The sequence below is a fragment of the Octodon degus genome, unplaced genomic scaffold (assembly GCF_000260255.1).
Source record: "Octodon degus isolate 3935 unplaced genomic scaffold, OctDeg1.0 scaffold00134, whole genome shotgun sequence".
In the NCBI taxonomy this organism is placed as follows: Eukaryota; Metazoa; Chordata; class Mammalia; order Rodentia; family Octodontidae; genus Octodon; species Octodon degus.
Genome location: NW_004524710.1, coordinates 6,891,942 through 6,904,506, shown reverse-complemented (window position 1 = coordinate 6,904,506; position 12,565 = coordinate 6,891,942). Strand labels below are relative to the sequence as shown.

At 36.7% G+C, this 12,565-nt stretch overlaps 1 protein-coding gene across 1 annotated transcript in view; it reads left to right on the top strand.

Moving 5' to 3' along the window:
- Window positions 1-219: 219 nt before the first annotated feature.
- Otud6b (OTU domain containing 6B) overlaps window positions 220-12,565 on the top strand; it is a 15,380-nt gene continuing 3,034 nt past the window's right edge. The window contains exons 1-5 of the mRNA XM_004648976.3: window positions 220-370; window positions 1,077-1,228; window positions 3,835-3,915; window positions 9,396-9,708; window positions 11,863-11,924. Of these exons, the coding sequence (XP_004649033.2) occupies window positions 289-370; window positions 1,077-1,228; window positions 3,835-3,915; window positions 9,396-9,708; window positions 11,863-11,924 (690 nt within the window). The 5' untranslated portion in view covers window positions 220-288. The remainder of the gene's footprint in view (window positions 371-1,076; window positions 1,229-3,834; window positions 3,916-9,395; window positions 9,709-11,862; window positions 11,925-12,565) is intronic.

The following is a 12,565-nucleotide window of genomic DNA, read 5'->3' as shown; positions in this document are numbered from 1 at the left end:
AGCCTCTCTAGTGCCTTAGTCACTAGCACACCGAGCCCAAACCCCCGCCCTTACATCCCTGGCGTCTAGCCCAGCCTAGGGACGATTACGTTGTACGCAGGCGCTCAACACTACATTCAACGTTCTCATTCTTCCATTGGCTTGATTTATATCCGGTCCTGCCTTGAAGGCGGGGCTAAGCCCCGGCCGCAGCCAATGAAATCCCGGGTGAGAGTTGAGGGCTGCAAGGCGCCTGCCAGCCCTTGCTGGAAGCAATCTCCAGGGTGAGTGTCAGGCAACTTGGTCGTAATGGAGGCATCCTTGGCCGAAGAGCTGGATGAAGAGGAGCAGCTCGTGAGAAGGCATCGCAAGGAGAAGAAGGAATTGCAAGGTGACGGGGAAGGAAATGGGAAACGAGAAGTCGTCCAGGCTCAGGGAAGGGCGCGGAGCGGGTTGGCTTGGGGAATCTTGAAGGGAGAATGGCTTGGATCCTCTCAGACTTTTCCAGAGTGGTAAATATTCTCTTCTCCGTCTCCGTCACCCAGGCAGCCCCTCATCCAGCAGCCTTCACTGGCTGCCTCCCAGGCATGACGCGAGACAGGCCTGGACCGTGACCGGCCCCTCCCGTGGGCCTTCTGCCCCCTCCCCGCGTCCGCCTCCTCCCACTGCTTGCTTTTCTCAGGTCTGCCCCTCCTTTCCATTCCTCCGTCCCTGCTTCCCATTCCTGTCCCAGGTACGGACGGACGCTTGGCCCTAATGGGTGGCTTCTGAATTGTCGCACCTTGGTTTTCAGGGCTGAGAAGGATATTTGACAGGTTAGAACTTGCTTCACTCCACTGTTTCCATTTTTTACCCCCTCCTGTCCAGGCAGACCACCCGAATTCAAAGTTCTTTAAATGATTAATTTTTGTTTTCTTTTGTTTGACCTCAAGCTTCACCTGGGCTCTTTGTAGCTCTTAATGTGATGACTTCTTGCTTTCCACAATTTTCCTGTCTATCTATCGTTCTCCTATCCCCTTTGTATTCTCTTATTGGTCCTGTTTCCTGTTTTACTTATTCCTGACTTTCTGATTTAATAATTTTGTTGGCTTTTTTAGCTAAAATTCAGGGTATGAAGAATGCTGTTCCCAAGAATGACAAAAAAAGAAGGAAGCAACTCACTGAAGATGTTGCAAAGTTGGAAAAAGAAATGGAACAGAAGCATAGAGACGAACTGGAGCAACTGAAGCTGGTTGCCAAGGAGAATAAGGTATGTGAAATATTTGTCTTGCCTATAGTATTTGCAAACAACTGTCTTGTTTTAAATTGATTATATCAAACCATAAATTGGTAGGGAAATAAAGTTGTTTAGTTATGTTCGTGCATTTTTAGTTACGCTTTATCAGTTTACTTGACTACAAGATGAGCAGGTTGACACAGTGTGCCATAGGAAGTGTCTCAGTTACTTTTCTGTCGCTAGGACAATACCTGACACCCAAAAGAAAGGAAGGAAAGGTTAATTAGCTCACATTTACTGGAGGTTTCAGTCCATACTAAGCTGGCTCCAAGCAGAGTGGCACAGGGCAGAGACCAACCTTTCAGGGCAGCAGCAAAAAGCAGAGAGTGCAAAAGGGAGGAGTAGCAGCAGCAATGGCTACTGAGAGCAAGTCTTTCTCCTACTTACATTGTCTTCAAGCTATCTGCCCCAAGCTAGGTGGATCACTCACACCCATAATCCCAGCCTTGGATCATGAATTAATCTCAGACTCTGGAAGTCCCATCTCATGACTGCATGAGGCTTTGCAGGGACAACTAGACACAAACCATAACAGGAAGCTTCCAATGAAAGTTGGAAGAGCACACCTCTGGTTTCACAATTGTCACTAAATAGCATTACATCCTTGGCAAAGTTACTTAATCCACCTGTTCATAAATTGCCCCACATATAAAGTGATGACACAAGTACTTTTGCTGTCTAATCACAGGTTCTTACAAAGGTCACAACTACTGTGAAATCATTTTAAAATTTTATTTTAAATACATTTATTACAGTTTTCTCATGAAGCAAAAGATAATAAACAAAATTTTGCAGATTTTTTGGGCTACGTGGGAGCATGATTTTTACCATTTTATTTTTTTTTTAATTTTTTTCCCATAATTTTATTGAGAAACAAATAGCAATGAGACAGTTTCAAACCAAATTGGTAGGACAGTTTCAATAATTAACACATTGCATACTGTCTTCCTAGTGGTTATTTGTTGTACAGGATGCGGACTTGATATTCTATTTACAAACACTATTAGAACAAATCCCTCTAAGAGAATATAACTACATGTCTATTCTAATGATTTTGAATACACAGATACAAAATGGACATTCATCTGTATCCCCTTTTTTTGTTTAGTTCCATCATTTGAATATTACAGGTATGTTAACTCAGCAAAATATTCTAAAAGAGTCCAGTAGTCCATAATAGTATTGGGTCTTCCGCTTGACTGGCAGTGTCAGAAATTGTTGACCAGAGTCCCCTACAGCTCAACATAAAGCATGGCTTTACTTCTTATACTTTGTTTTTATACTTTTCTGCTGGATGGTTAAGACCAAGATAAAGCAAGACCTATGCAACAAGAGTTGTAGCTTTTGGGTCTGATAAGGTTAGTGAAATCCCCTCAGGATTTATCCTGAGATCCTGTACCTCAGATTGTAGATCCTTTGTTAGTGTCAGCCATGCGGATGAGTCACGGACTTATTAATCAGTAGTCAAGGTTCTGGTCTTCCTTGCCTTTAAGATACTAAACTGTAGCTATAGAAAACAGGGCGCCCTTCTTGAGGTGTTTGTTATTATTGTGATATTCCTAATTGCTTCCCCCTCTTTTTTTCTTTTTTTTATTAGCAAGTTGTTTGCTGTCTGGGGCCTTCAATTTCAAGGACAAAAATGTTTGATTCTGAAAGTTGCATATTTTCTAATGGTTGAAATACAAGCTTTTGTTCTACTTTGAACTCTTACGTTTTTCATTACCTTAAATTATTTTCAACCCTACATAAATTTTTATGTCTTTGCTTTTTTGTTTTTCAAGTACCTCTTTGTATCTTGCCTGTTGTCAGTATGTGAATAACAGAATCCTCTGACAAGTCCAGAGTCCTAATTTCAATAACATTGGAAACCATTCTTTAAAGTCTTTATCTGATTTTGATATTTTGATTAGCCTTTGAAAACTACTGTCTTTGTGTAATAGAGGGTTTAGATTATTTTAGAGTCATACTAAGAGCTTACTTGCAGTAATAAAATACTATTTATCTCAATAGAAGTCTAGCATCATATTTTCTCAGCAAACATGTAGTTGCCATTTGAGTTTTAGAATGGGTTGTATTCTCTAATGATATCATAAATGGTATTTACTACCTGATAGGAAAAGATGAGAAAAGTTCTACAATCAGTGCTAATAGGATGGAGAAGAGCTTCTGCCCAGTTTAAGGTTCTGCAGTTAGTAATGGACAGGACCTGTATTTTACATTGGCTCTTAACCTTCAGAGGTAGGAGGGGTATAGTCTTGAATGAATTGGCTCTCATGTAGGAAGTAAGGTACTTCCTGTTGATAGAGTGGATGTTCTGAGAAGGAAAATATGCAGAAATGAACATTATCTTTGAAGAATTATAAGGAAACTTGATGGAAATCTGACAGATTCTCTCATAAAAGTAAAGAAAGGAGATGAAGCCATATTATGTATTTTGATGTCTAGTGTTGTTACTTAAATTTAAAATGTAGGAGTCCATGTACTTATGATTTTCAACAATAATTTAGTTATCTAATGTTTTGAAAAATACCATCAAAGTTTTTTTCACTGACTTGATAATGCTATTCTGTTTCCTTTAGATAGATTCTGTTGCTGTTAACATTACAAACCTGGTACTTGAGAATCAGCCACCTCGGATATCAAAAGCACAAAAGAGACGGGTATGAAAGTCATGTCAACAAGTATATAAGATATATTTATATAATTCTGGGGTCTTTGTACCAGACTACATCTCCAAACCATTTTTAAGTTTTATTTTGAGATAGACTTACTAAGTTGTCCAAGCTGAGCTCCAACTTCTAATCCTCCTGGTCAGCCTCCAAGAATCCTGGGATTACGTACCTGTGCCGCAAGGCCTGGTTTCAATACAGTCTTAGGTATTGCGTAAGGAGGGGATTTTAAAAAAAAGACCAAAATGATGGCATTCTTTGTAAACAACTGAAACTAATATTAAGTACTTGATATGTACCAGGTACTGTGCTAAGTTGTTTATGTGAAATATGAAATCTCATTTAGTCCTGATAGTAATCCTAGGAAATAGGATATTTTAATCCCCATTATATAGAAAAGAAGCTAAGCCTGAGACATTATAAGATGTCATTATGCAGGGGGCTGGTGATGTAGCTCAGCAGACTAAAGCACCTGCTTAGGCAAGCTTAAGCAAGCACAGGGACTGTGGTTTCCATCCCTGGCACTGCATGCTGTGCCAGCCCTGCCCTTAAGGCAGGCTGAGCGGGCCACAGAAAAGTCCAGGCATAGTGGCATACACCTCTAATCCCAGTGCTAAGGAGGCTGAAAAACAGGAGGATCGCTATGAGTTGGAGCTGTGTAGTGAGACTCTGTAACAACTAAATACATTAAAAAAAAAAAAAAAAAGATGTCATTATGCAGTTCTCTTAGGAGGGTTGGGTCAGGGAGTGCAAATGAATCTTCTTCAAATAAATACGCTGTCCTAGACTCTGTAGACTCTTTAGAGTATGGGCTCAGGTGACCCTGATGTCTGATGTGCAACTCTTGTTAAAAACTGGTACTGAATGAGGAAACAAGGATTTGAAGCTGAAGTTAAACAAGTTTATAAAGAAGTATAAGTATACAAAATTCTCAGAGAAATCTCTAGGTATTTATATAATGATTAATTACAGTAGAAATTCAGAGAAAGGAAAGTTTGTTGTGTTAAATGATGGGTTGGAATTTGAAGGAGTTATATTTAGATAGGTTAGTTCAAGTTGGAGAAAGAATCTATTAAAACAAATGTAGAAGTACATTATTGTGTTAGTAGAGAGCTAAGAAGAAACTGGTTTATTGAAAGTAGTGACTTAATGAGCTTAACATTATGGGAATGAGATTGCCTAAGCAAAGCCTTTTGACTTTCAAAAAGACATTTAAATTCAACCTTTTACTCTCAAAAATTTTACTAAGACTTAAATTTTGTAGATATTAAATGTTGATTTTTTAAAACTAACTTTGCATCTTATCATTGAGTAGTGTATAACTTAACAGAGTGTAGAGCAGATGAGAGTTTTTTTCTTTCTTTCCCCCTTTTTCTTTGCACTGCTGGAAGTCAAATCTAGGTCCTGATGCCTGTTAGGCTACTGTTACAAAGGCTGATGTTCTACCGTGATCAACGATGAGGTTTTAATTTCCCTTGCTTGCCTAAGATTCTTGAAGATTTTAAAGCTTCAGTTATGTATCTATAAAATGTGGGAAAATGATACCTATTTTATTAGGTTATTTAGGACATTAAATAATACATTTTTGCCAGAGTCCTTAATACAAAGGCTAGAGAACTAATAGGTAAAGAAAAGATAGAATAATTTATTGTGTTATATATAGTATGCCTTATGAAAATTTCATCCTAAAAGCAGTGTCTTTTTGTTTGAAACTTAATTGTAATTGTCAAACATTTTTTGTACTTGTGTAGTATTTTATTTATTTAATTTTAGTTTTAATGAGACAGAGTCTTATTATATAGTTTAGGCTAGCCTTGAGCTCATTATGTAGTACAGATTGGCCTTGAATTTATGGTACTTTTTCTGCTGCAGCCTCCTGAGTTCTGGGACTAAAGCATGCGCTGCCCTGCCCAGCAGCATTTTTTTTTTTTCCTGAGTAAACTTCGTGGTTGTGAATTTCAATCAAAAGTTGAGATCTTACATCTAGTTTGATTCCTTATTTATGATATGCATTCTTTAAGTGATGGCCTGCAATTGTTACCTAGCTTTTATGGATCAAAATGGTCAGAATTTATGCATTCCAGTAGCATAACTTTTGGAATTGTTAGGTATTGATACAGCTCATAGTATCTGACTTAATTCTGGAAAGCATAAGGGGACCACTGATTTCTGTCTGTATCAAAAGTTGTTTATCTCCACCTAAATCCTCAGGCAACAGCACAAACAAAAACAAAACTCCCTTACCTTGCTCAGACATTTTGTTACTTTCTTTTAATTGATATAAATACCCTTTCAACTATACTTTCAAAAAGTTTAATATTTTTTGTAGTCAGTTGCTTTTCACTTGGCAGAGAAAGTGCCCGGAAGATATATAATTACTTATGCTAATTGGATTGTGAAACAGAAAACACTAAAAGTTTATAATAGTTCAGAAAATAGAACCTGAAAATAGGGTGAACAGTTGTTCAAGTTTTTCTTTTTTTGGTGCTGTGTATTAAACTCAGGACCTTCAGGACCTTGCACTTACCAGGCAGCTGCTTATGCCACTGAGCTATCTGCCCAGGCCCAGGGTGGATTATTGGATATTAGATTATTTGAAACGTCTTCCTCTTCTTCCTTTTTTTTTTTTTTTTTTTGCTAAAGCACCAAGAAACAAAATGGCAGTCGATGGTTTTTATCTTTGTGAAAGATACAACTCTCAAACAAAATTTATCTAACATTTATTGTAAGAATATTGTGAAATACTTTAGAACACATTTTACTTTTAATCTGAAAAAAGAAAATTGGCTATTTGATTTGTTTCAAAGGACGTGGAAGCTTTTTGTTCTGGTTGGAAGTGTCCAAAGTAGAAATTAGAAGAACTAGGCTTATGGAAGTTAATAGAATGAGATGTAGTCCATGTGCTTTATTTTACAAGTGAGAGAGATGAGACCCAGATGATCTTTAGCATACTGAAAGTGGGATGCAAACCCGGACGAGTGCCCCGCTCTTAAGATTCCCCTCTGAGTTATTTTATCGATGTGCTAGGTTTACTAATACTATATTTATGAGTTCCATGCTATTTTTCTTTTTTATGCATTTTCATTAGACATTGTTGATTTCATTCTATCTTCAGGACTGGTAGAAAACAAAGTGCTATTGGGACACTGCATTGCACAGAAAAGAATCCAATGAATTTCCCAACTAGTATGCCAGAAAGGAAACTCATTTGCCATGTGATACTGAAACAAAGAATGAGGGACAATAAATGAAATGATCGGAATTAGTTATTATTGCCTTAAAAGATTTTGCAGGTACAATAAACTTACATTTTTCCAATAAAAATATGTGACATCATTAACTCCAGCTGCCATCTGCTCCGATCTTTATTCTGATTTAGGTGCCTGGATAGAAGGAGCTCTGTGTTGTCCTTGGTCCCCACTCTGCTCTAACCTGCTGTATGGCCTTTGGAAATCTTTCTGCATGCTGTTTCCTCAGAAGAGGAAAATGAGGGGTTTTGGATTAGATGGTGTCTAAGGTGCTTATTTTTCCTCTCCCGTCTGAAGCTGTTATTTAGTCTTTTACAAAGTAATAGTGCCATCTTGTGTTGTAAGATTTTATTCATGCCTTGATCTAAAGTTGTAGATATTCAGTGAAATAAATTTGTTCCTGTTTTTTCCGTCATGCTTACATGTATAAGGAAAATCCTAAATAGGCTTACGTTTTGTAAAAGAAACTACTGTTTTTGTTTCAGGTAACTCAGAAATCACTCGAAGTTTGTTTCATGTGGCACAAAACAGGCAGCCACTGCAGGCAGGTGGCAGTGAGGTTGAACTGAATTTGCCTTCCCAGTTATATTCCTCAGCCCCAAGGAGTAGAACGAGGGGCAGGAAAGTCTCCCTTTCTATGCTCTTGGTTTACCTTCTCTTTCACTATAATTTATTACTTATATCAAGATACATAGAATTTACTTTAACAGTCTGTTTTCTTATGTTGCAGGGCAGTTTCCTTTTAAATGTACAAGGAAGGCGTAGTCATGGTAGAGAATCAGAAAGATAAAGGAAAGCACATAGACACACATACAGCCACAGACAGACACACACGCACATGCTCAAAAAATTTTATAGTTCTATCGAGAAAATTTATTGTATATTTTATTGTATCTTTCTCTTTTTTTAATGATAGGTAAGCATAGACTTTATATTAATCACAAATCTCTTTTCTGTGTTTTGTCTTTCTTTCTTTTTTTTTTTAATACTTTGTAAATTCTATTAATCACATACCTGGGACTGGGGAGATGACTCAGTAGAATAACAGCTTGCCTGGCAAGCTCAAGGGCCTGAGTTCAATCCCCATTCTGCAACAACAACAACAAAAAAATCACATACCTATCTCTTATTCCCAACTTTGTCTTTTGATCCTGTTTCTGGCACTCTAGCTGTGTTAATTATTTTTAGCTGTGAAATATGTGGTATTCTCACTGGCTTATGATCCTTACTAGTTTAGCTATCAGGGCTTTTCCTTCTCCCCTGTAACCTTCCTACTCCATTCACATCACAAATGTCTCATTAAAAAACAAAGCAAAACCGAAAAACCCCAAATGTCTCATTAATCTTATCCAGCCCATTCTTAAATATCCTGCCATGGGTAGCTATCTGAAGGTGTATGGAGGAAACTGTAGAATGTAATATGTGACACCATTTTTGTTATAACACATGGTACACATGTTCTGGGGTAAACTGTATTTATTAAAAGCACAGAAAAAGTTTGGAAGGGTACACACAAACCTAGCGAGAGTACTATTTGGATTGGTGGTGATACTTAAGGAAAAACTTTGATGTACTTGTTTGTTTTTTGAATGTTTTTACCTTTTACTTATTAAATGTATATATATGGATAGATGTATACTTTATTTTTAAAGCAAGATAGATGCAGTGCATTGTAAAAGCTTTAGTATATTAATACCAAGTATGATGGAATATTGAAGTTGGATTGGCCTAGGCTTAAATATGATAATAGAGTGAGTTAGAGCTTAAGACAGCTAAGTTTTAGGACACTATTTTGAAATTAGCAAGAGAAGGAACTTGACAGGTAGTTTTTGTTTGTTTCTTTGGTTTAGAGACAGGGTCTCACTATAGTTTAGGCTAGCCATTAACTCTTTCTGCAGCATAGGCTGGCCTCGAACTCGTTGTGATCTTCCTGCCTCAGCTTGACAGGAAGATTTAAATAGACTTCTTAAGAAAGGGCTTCTGATGTCTCAGTACAAATATAGTTGCTGGGAACACACAAATCAGAGGGGTAGTTTGCCCTAAAAGATGTTTACAGTATAGGAAATTCTCTTAAGTAAATGATAAGATAATCAGCATGATAACGTTTATGGAAAAAGGGAAAAAAAATGACAAAACATGTTAAGACTCTCATTCTTTATTCCCTTAATAAATGAGAACCATTCCTAATTATCATGAATTAACTTTCCTACATTTTCATCTTAGGAAAAAAAAGCAGCACTGGAAAAGGAGCGGGAAGAAAGAATAGCTGAAGCTGAAATTGAGAATTTATCTGGAGCCAGACATATAGAAAATGAAAAACTTGCTCAAATATTGGCAGCCAGAGAGTTAGAAATCAAGCAGATTCCATCTGATGGCCACTGTATGTATAAAGCCATTGAGGATCAACTGAGAGAACAGGACTGCGCTCTGACTGTGGCTGCTCTACGAAGTCAGACAGCTGAGTATATGCAAAGCCATGTGAATGACTTTTTGCCGTTTTTAACAAACGCTAATACAGGAGATATGTATACCCCAGGTAAGTTGGTGAACCACATTTTATTAGTGGTTGTGGTTTTAAAATAAGGCGTGCACAGGAAGAAGCCTTACGACCCTTATGAGAACAGTCTATCACAGTTCAGTCAGAATGTAGCTTGAATGGATGCTGGCACATTTTACTTTACTTAGGTCTCTTAAGCACTTAACCATTCTTTAGTTAAAATAATTTCTTTTTTTTTTTGGCTTTCAAATTGTATTTGAGTTTGTTGGTGCTCACAAATCATTAAGAACTTACTTTTTGGCTCTACCTAAAGTAACCCCAGTTGTGTAGACACTGAGATCTGCTGATGGTACGAGAAATTTGGGGAACGGACAAATCCTTGAGCAATAATTTTCTCACTGAACCTTTGTGGCTGTGTATACAGAGTCCTTCTCCATATTGGACTTTATGGTTTCCACATGAAAGAAATACAGAAGCAAGTTTGAAATTTGCTGATAACATGAGACAATATTTCAAAAAGTAATTCCCATCTCATTCCCTTAGATTTCTATTTGCTGATAACATTTCAAGAAGAAAGGTGATGTTCATTTAAAACACACTATGAGAATAAATATATATTCAACAGCGTGACTATGACAATGATTATTACTACAAAAATCTTGAATATTAGGAATACAATATGTTATAAACACATTTATAGCCACTTCATCTTCCCCTTTTCAGATTGAATATGTGGTATTTTTTTCCCATAATTTTATTGACAGACAAATAACAATGAGACAGTTTCAAATCAAATTGGTAGGACAATTTCAATAGTTAATACATTGCATACTGTCTTCCTAGTGGTTATTTGCTGTATAAGATGCAGACATGATATCCTATTTACAAACACATTACAACAAATCCCTCTATTCATTAAGAGAATGTAACTATATATCTATCTTAACCATTTTGAATACACAGATACAAAATGAACATTCATTTGTGTATCCCCTTTTTTGTTTAGTTCCATCATTTGAATATTATAGGTGTGTAAACTCTCAGCAAAATATTCTAAAAGAGTCCAGTAGCCCATGATAGTATTGGGTCTTCTGCTTGACTGGCAGTGTCAGAAATTGTTGACCTGAGTCCCCTACAGCTCAAAATAACAACACAGCTTTACTTCTTATACTTCATTTTTATACTTTTCTGCTGGATGGTTAAGACTAAGATAAAGCAAGACCTATGCAACAAGAGTTGCTATTAAAATAATTTTTTATAATAATTTTTTAAGATAATAAAAATAGGATTAATCAGTATTGAAAAAATTCCATTAAGTTTATACTTAACAAGGTTATTAAGCATAAAGGTTAGTAAACTTTGATTAGTCTCTGGAAGCGAACAAGAAGAAAATGATTATGAAAACTGATTTTTTTTTATCCTATACTTTCGAAAATTTGTTATTCTCAAGTTGTAATTAGGAAAAGTACTAATTTTGTAAACTTTGATATTACAAAAGCAAATGAGTTAACCTACCTTATTTGTTCTAGTACTTTCGATGTTTAGGATAAAATACTGAAGTGAGCTATAAAAACACAACTAGCAAATGAGGGGGAGAGCAAGTAAAAATCTGAAAGGATTTTGGGAAGATAAAGAATAGAGGAAAGTTTGACTTTGGGAGCTGACTGCACCTTTTGCAGTATTCTCTCTGGACAAGAAAGGTGTTTATGGCTCATTTTACCTGCTGTGTAAAAAGGAGTATGAACAAAATATGTACATTTTAAACTCAGAATAGATCTTTTACTTTTAGGGCTGTTCTGAAAATCCCTTTTCTTGGCTAACACAGATATCATACAGAATACATATAATTAGTCTTTCACGTAATTTTGGGTACAGGTTTGGGCCTCAAAACATGTCAGAGTGGTCAACACGGTGGCTGTTTTGAGGGCTGTCACTGGGTAAAGGCAGAAATGTAGGTGTGTAATGTATGGGCCTCGAGGTGAGAGAGATAAGCAGGAATGGTTTGGTTTTTGATGAAAAAGTGATGAAAAGTTGGGTGACTTATGTCTGAACCTGGGAAAGAGATTAATTGTGGAGGGAAGTGAGAGAAGTGCATAACTTGGACATTTTTATCAGGGATTGTGGTTGCTATTAAGGGGTTCTCATGTCAAGACTTACACAACTTAACTTACTGTCTTTTCACGTTCTCTACAGAGGAGTTTGGAAAATACTGTGATGACATTGTGAACACAGCTGCGTGGGGAGGTCAGCTTGAGGTATGTTTGTGATTATTCATACCCAGTGTGGGTTGTGAAATGATTTCTGAATCTCTTCTGTGGCATCCAGATACTTTTAACTGATTTCATTTTTTGTTTAAAGGTTGCTTTTCTTTATATCTGTACCATGTCTCTAGTGAAAAAGAAATGGGAAGGTAACTTTCCTTTGCTTTTGACTAAAGTATGTACCTGAGTAAGTGAAGCATCATTCCACTTTAAATAGCTCAGTGTTAGAGCTGTGTGTTGGAGAAGCAGTGTTCATCTGTGTAAGTTTTCAGGGGTGATGCTGCCACTGTGTTCAATTTTCTGTACTTAAGTGAAGATTTACTGAAGGCAAAATTTACCCTCATGAATCAGCTATTGAAAATCACAATAGGTAAAGTATAACTATGGGAAGTTACAGGACAAATCTTATAGCACATCTATTTCAAGTGTTAATTTGAATTCTTGTTGATGGTGACTTACTTGAAAGCAGGAGTTGATGCGGTAAAGTTGACATTAAGAAAACAATTTGTCGGGAGTTAAGATTTTTTTTTTAGGACACATTTTAAAAATCTTACTGTTACTTTTGTCTCAGAATAGAATAAAACACCTACAGAGTCCCATGGCAATGAGGAATCTGGAGTTTAGAAAGAGGTTAA